General features: G+C 38.6%; 2 protein-coding genes and 1 long non-coding RNA gene across 4 annotated transcripts; 2 read left to right on the forward strand and 1 right to left on the reverse strand.

Moving 5' to 3' along the window:
* The first annotated feature begins 3,204 nt into the window (after positions 1-3,204).
* Positions 3,205-9,217, forward strand: atcayb (ATCAY kinesin light chain interacting caytaxin b). The gene is made up of 11 exons (XM_062428818.1): positions 3,205-3,281; positions 4,869-4,927; positions 5,023-5,244; positions 5,930-6,088; positions 6,689-6,791; positions 7,136-7,267; positions 7,410-7,496; positions 8,029-8,127; positions 8,730-8,765; positions 8,858-8,905; positions 9,178-9,217. The coding sequence occupies exons 1-11, from the start codon at positions 3,205-3,207 to the stop codon at positions 9,215-9,217; spliced, it is 1,062 nt and encodes a 353-aa protein (XP_062284802.1).
* Positions 9,218-9,560: 343 nt separating this feature from the next.
* On the reverse strand, positions 9,561-20,788 carry LOC133990489 (uncharacterized). Its single transcript, XR_009926964.1, has 3 exons — positions 20,745-20,788; positions 20,312-20,503; positions 9,561-9,722 (listed from the first exon to the last, which is right to left on the reverse strand). It is a non-coding gene; the product is annotated as an uncharacterized LOC133990489 (long non-coding RNA).
* LOC133990515 (nicotinamide riboside kinase 2-like) lies at positions 14,190-16,867 on the forward strand. Of its 2 annotated transcripts, none has more exons than XM_062428854.1 (8): positions 14,190-14,333; positions 14,423-14,513; positions 15,340-15,388; positions 15,622-15,796; positions 15,913-15,984; positions 16,086-16,192; positions 16,349-16,434; positions 16,541-16,867. In XM_062428854.1, exons 1-7 carry the CDS (start codon positions 14,308-14,310, stop codon positions 16,432-16,434), a joined length of 606 nt encoding a protein of 201 aa, XP_062284838.1. In that variant the 5' UTR covers positions 14,190-14,307; the 3' UTR covers positions 16,541-16,867. The 2 variants fall into 2 exon arrangements, with proteins under 2 accessions (XP_062284838.1, XP_062284839.1); XM_062428855.1 differs by having other exon boundaries at positions 16,544-16,867.
* Positions 20,789-22,207: the final 1,419 nt, after the last annotated feature.

The following is a 22,207-nucleotide window of genomic DNA, read 5'->3' on the forward strand; positions in this document are numbered from 1 at the left end:
AATGCAGTCAGTAGCAGTAGAATAGGAAACTGTGGCCGCTCCCACTGGGTGATGAGTGCAATGCCAGAGAGATACCACTCTGTGTTCACTGACATCGCCCAGAGCTCAGTGCAGCTGTGAGGAGAGAGCAAGAGAGAGGGAGGGAGGGGAGGAAAGGGGTTTAAGCATCACAGCCAACGAACAAGAAAAAGGAGGGGAATTCATGTGGAGGAGGGGTTTAATTAAGAGTGAGAGAGCTTAAAAAGGATGGTGAGAGAAAGCAAGTAAGAGAGAGTGATTCTGAGTGGGTGTGTGTGTGAGAAAGAGAGAGAGAGAGAGAGATGCTGTTGCCAGGGAACAGCGGTGAATTAGAAACGTCCATCTTTTCAAGCTCGCAGGAGGATAAAAACATGTTCAACCATGGATGCAAAATGGACTGAACGTGGCAAGAAGGAAAACAGTTGATCCTGACTCTGGGCGCTCCGCTCAGCCAAAGAAAATCAAAGAGAAGGAAGGCAGGTTTGATTACATAACTATCACAACACAGCTCCAGTACGGGTGACATCATCACAGCAGGATTAAAGGCTGGGGTGGGGGCATTAGTGTTGCTGGAGGGAGGAGGAGGGTAGAGGGGGATTCAGCAGAGACAAGCAGAGGTGAATGGGAGGAAAAGGGAGAGAGAGCGAGAGAGAGTGATCATCATGAGACAAACTGAGAGCACAGGCTGAGGATTATCCTTTGTCCAAAAAGCAGCATGGGATCTGACAGAGGAGACTGAAAAGATGAGAGCAGGATGGTGTTTGCTGTGTGATGACCCTGACTCTCCTAACTGTTCCTCTTTTTTACAGGAGGACAAGATTTCTCTCTCAGTCTCCATCAGAAGCATCAGCAGACAGCAAGAGTTGTCCAGCAGCTCCTATCCTGAGCACACGAGCGTCCCACCTGCAGATGTAAACAGTAATGAGACTCACTCTGCTGAAGCAGCTTTAAAGAGGAAGCGGGGAGAGAAGAGCGTCTGAGAGCAAAACAGAGACGCTTTCCAAGACGGTGAAGAGGAAATCTTCTTAATTACTCTATGTGAGTACCCTGCTTTTACATGACCCATATTTTTTCCTGATTACAGCTTGATAAAGTGCACAGAATGTGATTCACAAAGAGCACACACTCAATCAATGCTCCTTTTCATTCTGCTCCTATTTGTGGTTCAAATTACTGAGACAGTGTCTGTTTCCATTTGTCAGATAAGGAAAGGGCGGCAGTCGTGTCTGAATAGCTTCTCACACACTGATTAGCCCTGGAAACCTACTGTATGAGGAATTCAACTGTACAATCATACTATTCTCTGCCAAATGTATTTATTTATTCATTTATATTTGTTATTCCATCCCAGCTATTTATGTATTTCTTCTTCTGCTCTTCCAACTTATTCAAAGTGGATGGGGACCTTTAATCAAAATCTGATGACACCTGAAATACACAGCACCAATGAAGCATATTGCGGTTTTGAGTCAATGGATAACACCGAAAGATGTTTTTTGATCTTATTTAGTCATAATTATTTGATGTCATAAAGATTTCCAGCCAAGTTTTCAGAGGCTTTAAAGGCTTTTTGTATTACTGTCCTCTTGCCATAGATTGCAATCAGACAAGTTGAGGAAGGCTCCACTCATGATTTCTCTGGTGCCTTTTATCATCAGTCAGCTCTATCGATGCTTATCTACAATCTGCAAATCATGTAAATGATTTAATAGGGCAGAGGAGTATTAGCAAAAACATTTCGCTTAAATGTCATTCATGTTAGAAGAAAAGTACAGTTTTTTTTATTATTAAAGCATTATTCAGCAGTTGCATACATTTAATTTCCATCTGTGAGACAGACTAATAGGTGTTGGTTTTGGTAGACTGAGCACAGTCAATAACTCTGGAGATAGTGTTTGGAAAATAAATGCTGCCCTGCCATCTGGACTCAAATCCCTACCAAGCACGTGCTGCTGCAACATTACTTTGTGTCCATCAATCAGCAGCTGACTGTATGAGCAGTTTAGCCGGAACGAGAGACATCTGCACATATAACAATCCACATGCACTGAGTTGCTGTTTCCGTGTGAATTTCCCTCTTTTTTTCTCAGCTTGTCACACTCCTTCTTTCGTTCTTGATTTAGCAGGGAAAATGACCAATCCGTTTCAGGAGGCTTTTTTTATGTGAGTGTGACAACAAAGGAAGGCTACTTGAAGTGTAATTTACCCTGAAGGATCTCTATTAATCAAAAACAACTTTTAAGGAATTCCCTATCAAATCCCACATCCCATAGCCACGATATCCTCACGGGACTGATAAACAGCTCCACCATTTAGAATCCAATCACAACACAGCAGCACAAGCAACATGTAGCCTGAAGGCCTTTTAACCCACTTTTTTCCCCTCCATGCAGGCTCTGATTTTATCTCACTGTAGTTCATCAGTGCCATGCCAGTGGACAAATGGACGTCTGCTGCAGCATGATCAATGTCTGGGACAGTGATGTAGAAAGGACAGTCCCCCTCCACCCACCCACCCCCCTCCATACACATTTTTGACACGTGGCTCATACATGATGTCCACTCCATGCATGACTGATTCTTGTTTGACAGGCTGCAACAATTGACCAAAAGAGGAGACAATGTGTATGTAAAGCTTGATGTCACATACCAAGGAAAGGACAGTTCATTTCTGTCATTTCTCATTTGGTTATGTAAAATATGGAGATATTATTTGCTTGTATCACCCTCCGGGGATTGTATGAGCAATGTGTTGTTTTATTTTTGTCTCCTCACCCAGAGATGCAGAGGAAGAAAACCACACACAAGACCTAGTTTTGCCAACTTTGTATTTACACTGACTTGATTGTACAGTATTTATTAATGCCAAAATTGCATATGAGCTGTAAAAATGGGAAGCGTTGTCATTTTTTGGCTGGCTTTTTGGTATTTATCATGTTAGATAGAAGGATAAAAGTTGACTTTTCTTTGGATTCTTCATATGATCATTTCTGCTCTCCAGAATACTTCAATACTCCAGAATCAATTTGTTTAAACTAATATGTAGATGAGTCAGACATTACTCGGCCTATGAAAACAGCTGCACATATCTTCTAACAGTGTTCATAGCATGGTATCCTCCTGACTGATGCCATTTTCCCTGTTTGTCAACCATAGTGAGCTGAATCCCGTCCTCCCCGGCTGAGGATGGGTACAGCAGAAGCAACTTTACGCATGGATAGCATGGAAGTCAAGGACGAGTGGCAGGATGAGGATTTCCCCAGGTATTCCTACATGCGTATGAAAGCGAGAGTGTCTGTCGATGTGCAGTTTGTCTATTCGTTTATAGCCCTGGCAATGATGGAAAGTCACGCGCGTTGAAAGCTGAACGGCAGCAGGTGTGTTCTTTCCGTGATGTAGCCGTTACGTGATGCGTGATGAGGCTGGATCATGTCAGTGAGCAAACTAACAGCTTGCACAAAGAAAAAAAGACAGAAGGTAACACACATGGTAGTGACTCGCAATTAAAAATAGTTGGCCTCCCACACTCTTTAACTGGCAAGAAGCATTTCTAAAGCACTGGAAATGTGCTTGTAAAAATGAGGAAATTCCAGGATATCATCTCTCCTTTAATTTAGTTTATTTATTTATCTCACACGTGTTAAAATAACAAAATGAAATATGAAGTAGGCAGAAAAACATAACAAAATAGAAATGACAGCAAACTGTAGATAAACAACAAAATAATAACCATTCAATGTTTGAGAATGGTGTATGGGTCGATGAAGTAAGGAACTTTTAAAGTCCTACTCCCTTTTTTTAACATCTCCTGCAAGTCATCTTAGTACTAACACAATATGGTAATATAACAATGGTATCCTGTTTGCAGTTGATGAAAAGTCATACAGGGTAATTACATTATTGTGCCTTTTAATATGCAGTTCAGAATCATTAGTATGAGTCATCTCTATCTCTGACTAGCTAACAAGGCCAGAAATATCTAAAAAAACAAACATCAAATGTGGTGAAATTATGTAAAATTCAGACAGGAAATAAGACAAAATTTCATGTCAAATTTTTCTCGTGTCTCACCATGATTTCAACCGAGTATGAGTGTCGTTTCTTAAGGCTGTTTCTTTATGTAAGATGATGAACATACCTGAAAGCACTTTTTAACCAAGAGAATATTCAACATTGCTTCTCCACCACAAATAGTTTTTCTTTTCCCCCCTGTTTAATCTGCTTTTGAATATCTGTTGAGGCTGTCTTTAACCTGCCTCTACAAAGCTACTGACAACATAATAACAGTAATTATCTCAGCAGCTCCATCAGCGAGCCCATACTTGTGGTGTTTTAGGGTGTGTTTGTCTATGCATGCATGTCTGCCTTAATGTCTGTGACTTTCTTTCTTTCTGTGTGTGTGTGTGTGTGTGTGTGTGTGTGTGTGTGTGTGTGTGTGTGTGTGTGTGTGTGTGTGTGTGTGTGTGTGTGTGTGTGTGTGTGTGTCTGTCTGTTTGAGTGCAATCTACTATAATCTTGCCCTCCTATCCCCCAGCACTCAGCATTCAGTTGTCTTATTATAATGTCAGATGGGAGCTGAGAATTACTGGTAGTGCTTCTCAAACAACACATATTGTTTTCATGGACAAACTGTGGTTAAATCACAATAGAGCTTCAAAAACAAAAAGCTAAGAGAGAGGAACCACTTGTCATACAATACTTTATTGTTGATTTTTAAATGTTTCTATTATAGTAATTTATTTTGAATCTTCATATTAATAAGACCAACTATAATTCCAGAGGTCAGTCCATTTCTATTTTTTACTGTTTCTATTGTCATTGTATTTATGCCTAAATGTATTTATCTTCAGGCCACTACCAGAAGATGGAGATGTCGATTCTTCATGTGGCCTCACCGACATAAGAACCAGTATGTGAAATAAATAAACAGCATTGAATTTTTTTTTATTTTATTTTTTTTACTGTATATGCTGTTTTTAAACTTTCCTGACTTGATTTTCTTAGATCCCCCCACCTCTCTGAATGTGGGAGAGTCCCAGTGTAAACGCCGTACACTGATCGCCCCCGACATGAACCTGTCACTGGATCAGAGCGAGGGGTCAGTGCTCTCTGATGACTTCATGGAAACGCCCGACGACCTGGACATCAATGTGGATGACATCGAGACTCCTGATGAGACCGACTCGCTGGAGTTCATCAACAATGGCAACGAGCTGGAGTGGGAAGGTCAGACGGAGGTCCCATAATGATGATCATTTTAGAAACAAAGGCAAAGGATTCATGTTAGAAGCAAATCATATTACCTGTCTTTGATTTGCGCCCTGCCTCAGACCTCACGTCATCTTTCTTTGGCCTTAATTATTGCTTTTCACTTCTCCAAATGAAAAGAAACAGCGAATGGTCTCAGAAGTGCATGGCCAAAAAGCATAGACTGCTTTCTTATTTCACCAACGTTTGCTCCATTTAGCGTCTTTACTTGAGGACTAATTTGGTCTTTTCTCTTTGTTTCCATCATTGATCCAGTACAACAGTACCACTGACAACACTCATAATCCACCATAGAGTTGAATAAATACCTGTCTCACACAGTCTCAACAAAAACATACATTAAAGTGTCTTTTCAAATCTGACAAAAAATTATGTGAAGCGGAATTTTCACAGCTTTTTATTTTCACAGTGTTTCCACATTATGTAGTAAGTTAGATTTTTATTGGTTAAGACTAAAACATGTAGAAAATGTCTCAAGCTATGAGTCATGTTGAAGTTTGAAAGCGGATAGGTATGAAAATATTCAACCCCCTGCCCCTGATCCATCTCTTGTTGAACATATGATATCATATCATAAATGTTAGACAAGCAAAGAGGAGGATTACACGGTCTAACCAACAACTTTTTCACACCTTGCTTGCAGATGACACTCCTGTTGCCAGCGCTAAACGTCTTCCAGGTGAAAGTGATGAAGAGAGAGACTCATCCGGTCGTCTCTGGCGAACAGTGATCATCGGTGACCAGGAGCAACGGATCGACATGCAGGTCATCAGGCCGTACCTGAGGGTGGTTACACATGGAGGTAAGTCCAGGTCACAAATGTATATATGGGCATTTATAAATATGCAAGAGGCTGTATGTGCTTGCATGCAAATAAGTATGTTAAGCTGTTTGAAAGATAAACACTGTCAGGCTACAAGGTTTTTCCCCCCAGAAATTAAATATATTGTCAGGGTGGAAATGCCTCTGAAGCAGTATCAAGGGACATTAAGAGTCATAAAAGCAAAGATGCAGAGCAAAGCAAACTATTTATATGGCTCACTTTACACACAAGGGAAACTCATGTGCTTCATATTAAAAATACATGCTTAATGTTTGCTTAATGGGATTAAAACCCAACTACTGATTCTAAATAAGTACATACAGCTAATTCAATTACCAGAATGTAATAGTTGTTGAAATAAGGCAACAGAAAATAGAAAAAGCTTTACGGCTGCTTTGATATCATAAGTGAGCAATTAAGTGAGCTAAAGTAATTTTTAGAGTTATTTTGTAGACTTCCATAGTTTTTCAGACTATGATAGAGCTGATATCAATATTGATTTTTAGTAAAATGCCTCTGCTTGTATCACTGTTAAAATGCCATTGCCATCATGCTGAATGTGTCTCTCTCCTCTCTCAGGTTATTATGGTGAAGGTCTAAATGCCATCATCGTGTTTGCAGCCTGTTACCTTCCTGACAGCAGCTGTGAGGACTACACATACATCATGGAGAATCTCTTCCTGTAAGAAACTCTCTCAGAGTTAGCAAGCTTTATCATTAATCTTTTTATAAAATTTTTCTTTGTTCTGTTTTTACTGCATTAAAGAATAATTGATTAAAAGACATGACTGGAGATGATTTGTCTATGAAATGCGCATGTCAAATCATGTTTGAAATGATATGCTGGAAATTAAAGATGACTCAGTTTAACAGCGCCGTTTTGGCTTCAAAAAGTTTCCTTTTACAAGCATATCTAAACTGGATCCGCTCCAAATCACAATTTGAAAGCAGGAATTCTGTGTAATTGATATTTCTAATATGCTGCTGTATCGTCTGAAGATCTGAGTGTGTTTGTTCTGTCACCAGGTACGTTGTGAGCAGCCTTGAGCTGCTGGTGGCAGAAGATTACATGATTGTTTACCTAAATGGAGCAACTCCTCGCAGGAAGATGCCCGGCATCGGCTGGCTGAAGAGATGCTACCAGATGATTGACAGGAAGTAAGAAAGAAAAAAACACTGTGATTGGGCTAACATGATGAAATTGTTGATGAGGATGATGATAAAAAAGTAGTGATGTTAAAAATGGTGATGAGAAATATGAAAACATCTCAAACAATTCTGATCTGAATGTCTACTGCAGACTGAGGAAGAATCTCAAGTGTCTCATCATTGCTCACCCAACATGGTTCATCCGGACAGTCCTCGCCATCTCGAGACCCTTTATCAGGTGAGGATATGTTAATGATCCATCAGTCTATCCCTGTCTCAGCATATCTAAGAAACAGAGAGAAGATAGAAAATGACTACATCATGTCGTAAAAAGCCTGTGGTGTATTTATTCAGACCATGACAAAATTTAAAATATATTAAAATATCATAATTCGTCATGTCCTGGTGGCCAAGAGGTTAAAGCGCAGACCATGCAATTACAGTGTCCGTGGTTTGAATCTTGCATAAAGCTTTGTAGTTTGTCAACCCCCTTCTCTCTCTCTGTCGTCAAAACACAGAAAAATAATTTAGAAAAGAAAAACTATAGTCGTTCCTAAATCATTTAACTCAGTTGTAATGTGCTGGCATCTGTCTCAAGTGTCTTCACTGCTTGAGTCTCCTTCAAATGTCAGTGACTGTACCTTTGCTGATTAAAGAATACAGGACCTCGACCTCTTCATTAACTAACACTGTTTTTAGTTTTTATTTGTATTTATTTGTGTTTCTTTTTAGTTTTTATTTCGTTTTGAAACATTTGTTGTCCTCTGTAGTGTGAAGTTCATGGATAAGATCCGTTACATTCACACCCTGGAGGAACTCAGCCAGATCATCCCCATGGAGCACGTGCAGATCCCTGAGTGTGTGCTGCAGTAAGTAATCTCAGCCACCAAGGGTCACTACTGAGACACTACATGTGTCTGTGGCAACTAAAGTAATGTGTTGCATGCATACGGTAATCATGTAAGAATGCTTACAGTACTGCATTCAAACCAAACCTGAGTCAAACTCTCTTTGTGGATCATTAATTAATATTAAGTACTGTAAATTGCTTGCATGTATTTAATTGTATAGTTGCTGCTACTTATTTTAATGAACTTAGCTGAAACAATAGATGGTCAAAATAGTGTGCAGTATAATAGCAGTCACAAAACCTACTCTAAATCAGCATTCACTCTGTCAGCTTGCTGTCTTTTATGGCAAACACCGGGTATCGAAAATACAATGACAGTTAAGTCCTCTACAGCATACAGTATACCAGAATGTCTAAAAACTCATCATTTTAAAAAACTGTAGGTGGCTGTACCTTTAAATTCATGAGTGAGTCTCATAACCAGAACACTGCAGTGAATGCTTAAACAGTCAATAGTGTACAGAAATGTATTATCATTTTCTTTATACATCTGTTGAGAAGTATATGTTTATGTAATGACACATCAGTCAGAATTTTCTATTCTACTTTTTTTTTCCTAAGGTATGATGACGAGAAGCAAAGAACACAAAGGGAAAGGTGAGCAACAGATTTTAATGTGATTTCACGTTAAAAGGATTTAGAGTTCATGCTCTTGATGTAGTATTTATATCCATCTGTCTGACTTACAGGCTTGAGCAAGAGCATCAGCAGACCAACCCAACGCAGCCCAAAGAAAGGTGACCCCATATTTTGCAGTACATACAGTCCAATGCCATTTTTGAATGAATTAAATATTGTTGCTGCTACAGAACTATAATACTACAACATGAAAAGTGTTAAGATGTATTTGTTATTTAATTTAATCCATTAAGAGACTGAAATAAGGCAGCTTCCATCTTTAGTGTCAAGAAAATGTTATGTAAGACTTCTGCAGCCACTTGAATTTATTATGGCTCAACCTAACATGAGTTAGACAGATATTAATAATAATTTAATCTGTCACTTTCAGGCCAAAGTCAGTGATAGCAGAGGTGGGCAGTGACATCTGACATTAAGGTAAGGGTTCTCGTTGACTTAATTGCCCCTCCATCAGCTTTGCAGGCTGGTTTGTAATGTCAGCCCACTGTAACTAATCTCTGACATAAATGGAAATGTTCTCTTCTGCGCATACACACATGCTTATGTTTGCAAAAGGGACACGATACAGTAAATCACTGAAATGCTGGGCGATGTCCTGTCTGGAGTATTGGATCACCAACCAAAGGTCCACAGGGTCACCTCACACTCACCACTCCAAGATCCAGTTTACAGTATAACATCAAGTCAAACCAGACGATGGGATGACTTGGATTTTAAAAAAATGAAATCACATCTGCAAAAGAAAACTGAAGCAGACCACTGTTTCTTTAATTCAATAAATATATACTCAATAATCATTTCATTTTCAAGAAGATGTACATCATATCAAAACATTGGCCATTGCACCTAAATAAAAAGACTTAAAGACACAACTTTTTGATTGCAGGTCTTTGATCCCTCTCCAAGTGTCCAAAGCTAAAGGATAAAGTACAAAACATATTGCTGAATAAGTACTGCAAAATGTTTTGACAACAGAACTCATCAAGGCAAGGCAAGGCAAGGCAGCTTTATTTATATAGCGCATTTCATACACAATGGCAACTCAATGTGCTTTACATAAAACTAACATTTTAACAGTAAGAATTGGAAATAAAAAAACATAAAAAAATGCGATTTGAGAAATAAAAATAAAACCCAATAATACTAAACACATGGAAACATTAAAGTCAAGTGCAGCTTATTTCTTCTTTTGCCAAGTAATGCTTTAACTCAGACTACAAGAGAGTCAAAGAAATGCTAGCTGTACCTCAAACATAGTATTCCCTCAGAACATCATGTTACATAAGACACAGCTGCTCATCTCTTTAAGCCTGCCTGTTCACAACTAATCACTTCTATTTTAAATGGCTTGTACAACCAAGGTCTGGCAAATTGATCCACGCCACGCACTATGTGTTAAAATCAAGGGAAATACCCGCCGCGGCAGGTCGCAGCAGGTTGGGGTTAGTTAGGATGGGTTATTTTAGAAGCTCCCCACCCCCTCTGGTGTACTGTGCTACTGACCATTCCTATGTACCTCCATATATCACAGGACCTATCAACCGGAGGATTGGCTGACATCCCAGGAATGGACAGAGGCACTATCCCCTAACCAAATGCTAGGCGAGGAAGCACGAGAAAAATATATAGACAAACCTGATATGTGTCATGCTAGACTGAGGAGAATAGTTCATGCCCAATGACATACAGCAGATTTTAAAATTGTATCAGGAACATTATATTTGTGCAGGTGCAAAATACCTAAATCATTATCAAATTATCGTTCGGACTGTCAGGACAGAGGTCAGTCGGAGAGAGAGAACTTAACTCTCTGTATTTGCATTACAGCACTTTGAATCCAAAAGCCACTGGGGAACATCCATTCATTAAAACGGGGGCCAGCCGAGACCATCACTTGTTACACTGGATTAAATCACCCGACTGGATTAGGTGCAAGACAATCATTTCTCAAAACATTATTTTCAATATCCTACTTGCTTCTAACAGCTGAAAGCTAATTTACACTAAAGCTTTAAAAAGTAAAAGCTAAATCAAATATATCTGCTCCCTGCATGTCAACCTGAGCTTGGACTTGGATGAACTCTCAAGCACATTCCGATGGAGCCAGGAATGTCGGATGTTTCAAAGTGTACATACTTGTAATATATTTTTGAGACAGGTGTTTGCACAGATATTTGGTTTTGATAAGAACAGCATGGGTAGTGTTTGGTTTCATGATCATTTACAGAAAAATAACGCGCAATGATGTTGTTTCTTCTTAGACCTACAGTCGATGTTACTGATGCAAACATGTATTACAGTTTTCAAGTTTTCCAGAGTTTGATATGCAGGTGGCATGCTTGTTTATATCCTTCTGTCTCTGTTACATTTGTTTTTGTCAAGTTTTTAAGTCATTTTCCATCATGTTTGAAGAGGTACTTTTACAAGAATAAAGAAAAGCATACATTGTTGCAAATGAAATATATTTAAAGAAAGAGTAAAATAATTGAAAGTGTTATTTATGAAAATGTGCCATTTACTGTTTGTAAAAAAATAAATAAATAAATGAATTCATTAAAATAAGCTTTTGTCATGATTACACACGCCCTGTATCCCTCTTGACTCCTACAACACAACAAATATTGTGCAAGGAAAGCTTGCCGATGTACTTTAAAACTTATATTTTAATATTTTTTATTGCCGCCTAATGTCTTCCAGTTTGGTCCAGAATGTTTGGAACATTTTCCGTGTCGTTATCAGCGAACATGGGTATGATTTATGATAAGGCCCTGGTAGCCAAGTTGGTTGATGTCACCTGACAGTCCTGTGCTGCTGTTCCTTTCGGATCCCTTTTTATTTTTATATGCAAGGTTACTGTGATCACAAGGTTATTAGGATGATGTATAACTGATAATTAACTGTATTGTCACTGCCATCTGTCAGCACTAAAAGAGATGTTTGCCTTTGTCCTGCATATTCTTTCCTACCATTGATGAAAGTCTATAATGTAAAATCCATCAGTCTAATCTGATTAATTGGTTTGGTTGGTTTTTATTATATGACATTACTTCATATGTCTCTTGACCTATAATAATATAAAATTAGTTTTCAGCAATAATAGATTGTATACTGAACATATGTTCATGATATCGGCATCTGCGAAAATATGACGAAACAATAATTTATTTCATTTTAAAGGAATCGTTTAGTAAAGTACACTTATTTGCTTTCTTCCTTAAGCTGCATTCAGACCAAAAGCGTCTGACGCAAATTGAGCAGCAAGTCTACATAGAAAATCAATGTAAATGGCACGATAACACGCAATTTCGTATCAGGTGGCGCAAATGAAGCGTCTGAAGCATTGCGAATAAAGTTGGAAAAATGTAACTTTTCAGGCGACATCGCGCCGCGACATCCAATCAGCGGCGACTTTCTCCCGACGTCACATCCGTGACGCAAGCGCGAATGAAGCGATGATCCAAAAATTTTGATTTATGATCAAGCAGCGCGATACAAGCGATTTTTTCACGTTAGGTGTGAACGCAGCTTTAGACTTCGATGACAATATCGAGACCACTCTGAAGTCAGTATGAAGCTACAGCTAGCAGTTGATCAGTTTAGCAAGCTTCAACAAGGAGGAAATCGCAAGCAAAACCAAAATAAAAAAATACACTTATTAACACTTCTAAAGCTTGTTAATAACACATTTTGTTTAATCTTTGTGACAGTTTATGGTTTTACATTGATTTGTGTGCTACTTCTTGATGAATGACTGGGTTCAGAGTCTTGTCGTGACTGTCGTGTCTGCTTCAAGAAGCAGTCACATTTTGTAACTCCCTCTAAAACCACTAATTGTTGTTTTCACAGTTCTTTCTCTATGCATAAAACACATAAGACATACATTGTGTTAATTAGTGAGCTTTTGGGGTATTTTTGAATTTCAGACAGAGCCTCGCTAGCACTTTCTCACAGACTGCAGAGTCTTTATGCTAAGCTTTGCTAACCACTTCCGGACATGAGGTTGATATCAATCTTCTTATCTTGGGCTTGGCATAAAAGCAAACAAGTGTATTTCCCAAACTCAGTCAAACTATTCCTTTTTATCCTTGACATGTAGGTCATTTTTCCATTTATCTTAGCCCCATGGTATCATTAAGACTTTAACAGTAACATTTAAGTCATATTTTAACTGTAAAAATATAATAATTCGACGAAATAGTCATCCAAAGGTCTGTCTGTCCTCTCAGTGTACAGAGAGAAAAAGTATGTGCACCACATGCTTTACACAGTGGACCACATGGTTTGGTGCTTATGTGTGAGCAGAGATATATGGGACAGTTTTGTAACAGTTTTGTAATCTGATTCTTCTTAAAAAAAACATATTGTATGTAACAATTTCTGTTTACTAACATCAGACTACTACAAAATATGAAGGTTCAACCAATCCTTTTGATTTAAGAGATGAAAAAATATTATCATCACATAGTGTCAGCAGCGAAACATGACACCATGTGCTCTGATAGCTGGAACTCAAAGTTCGCCTCTCTCACTCTTGCAGTGATAAGAACAGTTAATTATTTTGTTCAAATACTCAAACAAAAGGTTGGACTAATGTACACATAGATGTGTAATAACTGAGGCTGATAAAAGCTGTACTGTTTAAATTCAAAGAGATAGACCTGTTCTATAGACGCTTTGATAAATATATCGAGGCACTCTGGTCACATGGCTGGTGGTCATGTACTCCAGCTGGTTGCATCAGAAATATGCGTGACACAGCAGGCAGACACACAAAAGCCGACTAAATATAGTGCTTCTGGTGTTCACCCACCCAGAGCTGTCTAAGCATGGAAATCTTTCCCTCCAAAAACCCAAATAATGAGGTTTTCCTCTGTGCTGTGTCACAGATGTTTCAGAAACAGGACATGACTTATATACTCTGGCATGTTTTACAGTAAATTTAAAAAATATATATTGTACAGTTCTTAGCCTGTTCTCCACACAGTTCCAAAACTTTTATTTGGAATTTAATCTATGACCTCAAATTTATAACAAATTAAGATCTGTCAGCATTGTCAGTCTACAGCAGCTTCCTGCTGTAAAGTCTCTAGTATCTTTGGAGAACTGTTAGGTGTGTGGTATTTGTCAGGTATTCAGCTGGCAAGTGTTCACAGACCCCCTGACAGCAGTTGGAAAATTTGGGGTCTACTTTCATGCAAATGTAACGCTCCTAAGTCCCCCCCCCCCCCCCCCCCCCCCATTGGTGCTGTGGGCTGTAAAGTGGTAGTTTATTGGCTGCAGGAAAAGGAGGCTGATTGGTTTGACAGGCTGTGATGCGGCAGCTGAATCCTTTATATGCTCGGCAGGGAGATAGTCTATCAATGAAGTAGTAAAAGGGGGGAACGTTTGTGGCAGAAGAGAAGGAAGGGTTTTTTGAGCCTTTGAGAGACGGTTTGCTTTGGCTGGGTTCCCTTCTTTTATTTACTGAATTCCAGAGGTGACCAATATCCAAACTAAGAAAATGAAGCTAATTATCGGCATTGGAGGGTAAGTATTGTTTCCTGTATTTTCCCGTGTGTCTATAAATGAAAATTTAAATCCTATTTGTGTGGCATGAATTTCATCTTATTTTTCAGAGTGACCAACGGTGGGAAGACCACTTTGACAAATAGACTGCTAAGGACATTACCCAACTGTTGTGTGGTGCATCAGGATGACTTTTTCAAGGTAAAGAAAATTAAAGTAATTATTCTTGTAAGCTTTGAGGTTTGTATATTAAATTTAAAGCTACAATAAATATAATTTTAATGCATCAATGTTTAATTTATAAAAGTATTATGTCCTTGTGACATTTAATGCTCAGAAATAACCCGCTAGTCTGACCTGCAGATGTCCTGTCATGGCCGTAGCCTAGTAATACATCTGGCTGATTGTGTCCTGGACAGCCAATGAAAGGGTTGAGCGTCCCCACTTAAAGTCAGACTTTGTCCAAGCATGTTACAAATTCTGCACCCAATTTATTTGCCCATTTTTTTAATATTATTAACATCATTTGGCATAAAACATGCCATTTTATTTCTACCTCATCCATCGTCCATCGCAAAGGTTGATTGACCGCCAATCACCAATCATGTTTTTTTAAAACATTAGTGTCACTTCATCTCATCACATGTGTTATACCACTACAGCAAGACAACAAGGGTGTCGTTTAGGGCGCATTACTGGAAAAAAATCGCAAGTTCCAAGTCGCAAGTGTCCGAGACCCTCGCGAAATAAGCTAGCTAGAAGTTTCATCCCTAAAAACATCCCTCTTTTCATCAAAGTGAAGCAACAACGAGTGTTTTCACCCTACTTTATAGTTTTTAGATGTTGTAAAACACATTATGTAGAGAAAGGTGGGGTCCTATCGCAATTTCAATTCTGTTTTAAAGCGCACCAAAAAAAATTCACCGTGTGCTGCTTTTGGTGGAGACGAGTCCCTGACTTATCCTGTCCAGGTGTGATCAGCTCCGACTAGTTACTAGGTTGCAGCAATGTTTTACTGTTATTTCAGAAACCCGATCAAATAGAAGTCGGGGAGGACGGCTTTAGACAGTGGGATGGTAAGAATGGATTTCGCATAGGAAAACCATGCAGTAATGTACTTTTTCTTTCCTGCACATTTTTGTAGTTTGGTAACCAATCAATCCTAAACTTTGATATTCTGTCATCTATTCTGTGAATGCTACAGACATTCACTAACCGTGACTAATGTGTTTAAGCACATTGGTGATGAGCGTTGATTGCATGTGTGGTGAAGCCTGCTGTTCTTTCTTTCCAACTTGTTCTTTATTAGTGATCACTGCCATGGACATGGAGGCTATGATCAACACTGTGAAAGGCTGGCAGGAGAACCCAGTCAAGTTTGCCCGCTCCCACGGCGTCAGCCTGTCACCTGAAGCCGAGTTGTCCGACTCGGAGGAGGGGATCCATTTTCTCATCGTGGAGGGATTCCTCATCTACAACTACAAGTGGGTCACTTGCCAACATCAGCTTAACTTCCCACCACGTTTTCTCTCAAATTTAAGCACAAGGTCCCTGATCTCTAAAGCTTTTCATTAATCAGAGCATTGCCTCCCCTCTGCAGGCCTCTCCTTGACGTCTATGACAAATGTTTCTACATTTCCATTCCTTATGAGGAGTGCAAAAGGAGAAGAAGGTAACGGTCTTGTGGAGTGACGCTGACACATTGCACAAGTGTTGCACACAGTATTGCAGGTGTAGGCTATAATGTGACTTGATTGATTATATTTCCTGCAGTACAAGGACATACACAGTCCCCGACCCCCCCGGCCTCTTCGACGGCCATGTCTGGCCCATGTACTTGAAACACAGAAAAGAGATGGAGAGCAATAGCGACAGAATAGGTATGTTAAGACAGTTCCTCACCTGTGGATCTAAATATCAATGATCCCGCAGGTTTCTCCACAACTCTGACTCCCTATTTCCATCCTTACTGCCTAAATACAAACAACTTGACTATAAATGATTCTTATTCACAACTGATTTCCCTTTCTGCACAGAGTACCTTGACGGGATGTCATCAAAGGAAGATATGTACAACCAAGTATATGAAACTATTCAGAACGCCCTGCTGAACAACTTATAGGTAAATAAACTTGTAAACATTGATTAGCTTGAACATTATCCTAGTCAGATCATGAATCACTGTTTTCTTCAGTGTGAGTAACTCCTCTTTCTCTCTCTCTCTACAGCAGGACGGGGACAACAGAGGATTTGTGTATAGACTTGTAAATATATTTTGAGTAAATATGTAACACCAGTTCTGTGCTTCTAGCCTATATGATTTCTGATTTGTAAATAGTTAATCATGTAACTTATTAAGACCGAACAGCAAAAGTGTTGTTTTGTATAAGCTTGTGTAACTTTTTTTCTAAAAGAAGAAGCCACCTCTGGATTGCCCAGTGTTCAACATCAGGGACAGATCTCAAGTCTGATCTGGTTGTACTGTACGTTAAAGTGAAATGCCCACTGGGAAGAAGGATTTATGTCTCGCAACATAAAGAAATGACTGAATCCACTTTATGTCTCCTGTTCTTATTCCCTACTCACTTCAAACACTCATAAAGTTGCCATAAAAGTCCTGCTCTCATTCACAAACCTCACGTTTTCCAGCTCAAATATTTACAGATATTGATGAAGACTGATAAAATCCTTTCTTGAACGAGCCTCTTTATAAACCAGATAAGATTAAGTGCCATAGTAAAAGTGGCTGTAATCATCTCCTCAAAAAGATAATACACGGTCGCCCATAAAGTTGGAATAAAATATTTTTTACTTCTTCTCATGAAATGATTGTGACAAGGTGATTTATTGTTGATAGATAAAGTGTATATATTCTCAAAATTGTATTGATCAATCTCATTGCACCTGGTGAAAGGTGATTACTGATGTGTATAAATAGAAAATAAAAAGAGGAATGTGTCTGAAAACAAAACTATTCCAACTTTATGGGTGCCCGTGTAGATTAACTATTATAGTATACATGAAGAAAAAAGTACAAATACATTAATTTTACTGCCCTAAAGCTACATTGTTTTATTGCATTTGAAATTGTCTTTATTAATTTCAAATAGTAGCTTAATTGTCTGGTTTTATACATCTTGCTCTTGTATGCATGTTGTGTGGTTGTTTAAATGTTTTTTGTTCTCGTGTCACTCTTGAAAAAGAGATCTTAATATCAATGAGACTACATTATTAAATGACCTTTTTAAAGAATTACCATTTTAAAGATCTGGATACACAAATATGAAATGGTCACTTTAATCATGACCATAATTTAAGCTTGTGGTATATACAATAGGAAAAATAGTTACTCTACCTATATCTTAAACATAAAAAATTACATGAATATTGATTCTCCAGACTGAATTTGTTTTAGTGTATAATACAACTAAACTCAAGTATAACACTAAATACAAAAACGAAGGAAGAAAATCTGTGTCTACTGATAAGTAACAATCAGTGGGCATTGCAGGAGCACTTCATGATAATAACTACGGGATATTCAATCATTTTATTTGCACTCTGAACAAGGAGGTCATAGGCCGCCACAAAAACACATTGTCTACCTCAAGGACACAACAGGAGGGCAAAGCCGTAATAATACTACATCATTTACAACGCCCCAAACATGCCCTTGTCTCTTTATTCTTGCCCGTAGCCAAGTGGAAGAAAGGTTTGATTACTGGAATCGGTTTCATCAAGACATGCAATGGGCACACCAACAAATGATCAGGTTACCCACATTGCTCTACCGTCAGCCAACACTGTCTGCACAAAAAAGGAGGGGAAACATGAGCAGTGTAATTCACATTTATTGATATTTCAATATCAAAAACCCCAATGAATTATATACTAACCTTGAAGGTTGTTTTTCCTATCTGCTGCTGATTGTACGTCACTTTGAAGCTTAAAACAAATACTTGTGTCTGACAGGAAGTGATGACTAAGATGTCAGGATTTATACCCAAAGCTTATAATAATGGATTCGCCACCAATCAATAAACACATCTATAAGACTTGCTAAATCTCTCCCTGTTCTTCTTATGATCACAGATCTCCTCACACTGTACATTAATATGAGAAAAGACTTGGGCGGCTCAGGCCCTGGCAGAGCAATGCAGGGTGTGCATGGGAGGGGTTGGGGGGTGAGGGGGCGTTTGGTTCAGGATCTCGTGATGCGTTTCTGGGAGTTTTTACATGCCAGCAGTTGTCCTGGAGCAGAGGGGAGCTGGTCTGTTTATATTTAGGCTAAGTGCCTGAAGTGTCAGGGGAATATATATTTAACGACTGTACAGCCAATTACTGATTGCCACACACACCCACTCCGCTGGTCTGACTCAAGTCGGGCCAGTCCCAACGCACCACCACATGGGCGGGTAAGGTGAGAACCTTGTGGGGTGGCATGCGCTCCCACGTCAGCCTCCACCATGACAACCCAGAAAGGGCAGGGTGTCTACGTTTGGGCCGAGAGGCAGGGATACAGGAGATGAGCAGCTGTCACATGCTCTGCAGAACCCCCCTTGAGTCAGCGAGGACCCACGAGCCAGTGAACAGTTGTGGTTATGCCACCGAATGACAGAAATACTTACGGCTGCCTCGCTGCGTCAAACACATGTGAACAAGTGAATTCATGCCTGTCATAAAAGAACAGGTTGGCCTTATGTTTCTAATTGATTTGAGTTTTTAAAAGACTGTGAAGTGATTTGGTAAGTGACACTTTGTAGTTTCATACTGATTTAAAACCCATAACACAAAAAGAAATTACATCTGGTGCTTTTAAGCCCATCAGAAGAAACATCTTTATTCTTTTTTCCTCTTGAACTGCTCTAATCCTAAAAGTTAAATCCCAAAAATCATATAATTAAAATTGAATTGTTTCAATAATGATGAAGAAAAGAAGAGCAGGCCCCCACCAAAGTACATATAATAATCATAAAATAGTCAGTTATTTCAGTTGATTTATCACCATTCCTCTGCCAATCTAAGTTCATGTCTTATATTTGTCATTGATATTAATGTTTCTACTGTGCAGCGATGTTTTACCACAGGTTCTCCATATTAGTACTCAACATGAATATTTTCCTCACCACCATCACCCACATGTACAGTCTTCATGTCCAACTCTGCCTTTATTGTTTGAATTTTGATCCAGAGCAGTGACGCTGGAGCGCAGCACTAAATTATGTGCATGAATGACTTTCTGTCATTTTTTCTGTCTCCAGCACTGTACTGATGCTATAATGATACTTTTCTACCTTTGTTTTAATGTATTATGTATCTACGGTGAATATGGTACAGTTAATACTTTAAAATTAATTCATAAAAATGTATGGTAAAATAGGTCATGTAAAACATTAAAATATATTAAATCTGTTGCCCACAAACTCCACCAGAAGGCATTCTGGTGGTGTTTGTGTTTTATTTATGTGGTCTATAAACTTTATTTGATAAATATATATATCCAAAAAAAATAGTGGTAGCCAACATAAACCTTGAGGCAAAAGTAATCCCTTTAAAAAAGCAGTTTATTAAGCTTGAGATCAAACTAATGTTAAAAATTAATTAACATTAAAGTTTGGAAAGAAGTCTGGAGAGCTCACATATTAAGTTCTCTCAACACTAATTTGTCACATGTTGATAGCAAAACGTGAAGAAACACCAGCATGTTGCTCAAATCTGAAACACGAGGAGCATAAGAGAGCTGACCACGCTTATTATGGTGTCAAAGATAAGCGAGACATGTGTCACAAGAAACCTGATGGTCGAGATGACCTATATATCTGATATATCTGCATTTCTATTTCTACTCATGTTTGGCTGCAAAACCGGCTCTGTTGTATTTTAAAAGGTTATGGTTTTTACTCTCAGGAGGAACCAAACGGCCACATAATGGGAGACTCACCCACAACAGAGGTTATTAATTTTCATGTACTTCAAACATTGTTTCATCAGCATCTCACCTGTATTGTCTCCCCATGATCTGTGGTAAACCCTCTGGATTTATCATTTACTCCTCAGAATGGCAGTGTGAGGCCTCAGGGGAAGACCATAGGTATAATCCATGTGAGAGAGTTTCTTGTGGTAAAACCATTTTAAGACCATCATCTTCGTTAAATCTCACAAGAAGCAAAGCTGTGAGCAGCCCTGGAAACCTAGATTCATGGGATAAGATATATTCAAAGCGTAAAAGAATTAGTCTTTTGTACGGGGAACCATCTGCTGCTTCTGCTTCTGCTGCTGCTGTAGGCGTACCATGAAAACAACCAGAAACTGTTTATTTTATTTTCAAACACTCCTAATTTACAGTACAGATTAGTTTTTGTGGCAACATTATGTTGTGATTTGTTTACTTTCAGGCACACAATAAAGACTCAATTCAACGTCAATACTTACTGGCTACATTTTGTGGGTTACATGTCTTGCTCGGGAGATCTTGTGCCAAACCAGTGCCGAGGATCTGTCTCTCTTATAAATCTGGACTGCAAGGCGGGGTCTGACACAGTAAAGGTCTATTTGGCTAAGAATAGTTCACCATCTTGATGCCCTATTTGGCTGAGGAAACGTACACCCGAGCGCTCCTTCTGAGGGGTGACAAATACTGGGCTGTGTGTGACGCGTCTGTACATCAGTGTGTGTGTGTATCTGTGACTCATATCAATCAGCTGAGCAGAATATTTAAAAACATCTCAAAGTATAAATATTAAAGTTATGAGAGTGCTGCTAATAGCACTTTTATGACTTTGTAAATCTGTATCATATCACCATTAATATACTGTATTATAATATAAAGAGTTTCAGGTTGTCACAAATAAACCATTTATGTTTGTGGAGCTCTATAATAACTTCATGTCAACTTTATGGATCACAGCTTGTAATTAGTTGTTTAGCACTAAGGAGTAGGATATTCTCAGTGGTGCAAATTGACCCCGTTTATAGTGTTATATTAATCACAGTACTGTGCTAAAATTTTGGGCACTTTAAGTGTTTAGATTCTTACACATGATGCAATACCTCCCATGGAGGCATCTGATCGGTTTCACATTTATTCCGCCACATTACAACGACCGCAAACATACAGCCAGAGTCATTAAAATCTATCTTCAGTGACAAGAAGAAGCCCTGTGACAGATGGTTTGGCCCGACAGAGCTCTGATGTCAACATCATGGAGTCAGTTTGGGTTTACATGAAGACACTGAAATGAGTAAATTTACAGATGAACTGTGGCAGGAACAAAGTACCTTGAACAACTGTGTACTTTGTATAAAGTTAACTGAATTTAACAGTTAACTTTAACTGTTAAACTATTCATGGCATTACTTTGAAAGCCTAACTTTACTTTTAGTGCCTAAAGCTTTTTCACAGTAGCCTACTGTATGAACAGTACATATTATTACAAAATTAATACTAATTCATGTACATGTGAGCATCATTTTAATGTCAATGTAAAGCCAATTTTAACATTAAAATGATGCTGTTGGCTGTACTGTGGGTATATATTGCATATTTTATAAACTGATAATATGTTTTAGTGAATAACTGCATCTGTGAAATAAAATCTAAACTGTAGTGGAGCAGAAATAGCACAAAATGGAAATACTCAAGTTCAGTACTTGCAAGTACTTACATTACATTGTACCACTGTACCATTGACTTCTTTTTTTTTAACAAATCTTACATTTAGTATCTTAATGTTTATTATATAACTTTTTTTAAATTGTTGACCCAATGCCATCATCTGCCATTATGCAAAGTTAAATGTCTTTTTCAAGATCTAAACATGAAAATATGTATCTTTAGCTTTTAAAATCATTTGTAAGGTTTATCAAAAGTGTACCTAACAACATAAATGAGAATT

The sequence above is a fragment of the Scomber scombrus genome, chromosome 11 (genome assembly GCF_963691925.1).
Source record: "Scomber scombrus chromosome 11, fScoSco1.1, whole genome shotgun sequence".
Lineage (NCBI taxonomy): Eukaryota > Metazoa > Chordata > Actinopteri > Scombriformes > Scombridae > Scomber > Scomber scombrus.

What these genes read in the sequence shown, in the direction of transcription:
- atcayb (XM_062428818.1), top strand. Translation starts at nt 3,205, where the DNA reads ATGGGTACAGCAGAAGCAACTTTACGCATGGATAGCATGGAAGTCAAG. An exon ending in CAGGATGAGGATTTCCCCAG is followed by an intron (nt 3,282 to 4,868) that starts GTATTCCTACAT and finishes ATTTATCTTCAG; the next exon opens with GCCACTACCAGAAGATGGAG. An exon ending in CAAAGAACACAAAGGGAAAG is followed by an intron (nt 8,766 to 8,857) that starts GTGAGCAACAGA and finishes TCTGACTTACAG; the next exon opens with GCTTGAGCAAGAGCATCAGC.
- LOC133990515 (XM_062428854.1), top strand. Translation starts at nt 14,308, where the DNA reads ATGAAGCTAATTATCGGCATTGGAGG. An exon ending in CTAATTATCGGCATTGGAGG is followed by an intron (nt 14,334 to 14,422) that starts GTAAGTATTGTT and finishes CTTATTTTTCAG; the next exon opens with AGTGACCAACGGTGGGAAGA. An exon ending in GAGTGCAAAAGGAGAAGAAG is followed by an intron (nt 15,985 to 16,085) that starts GTAACGGTCTTG and finishes TATTTCCTGCAG; the next exon opens with TACAAGGACATACACAGTCC.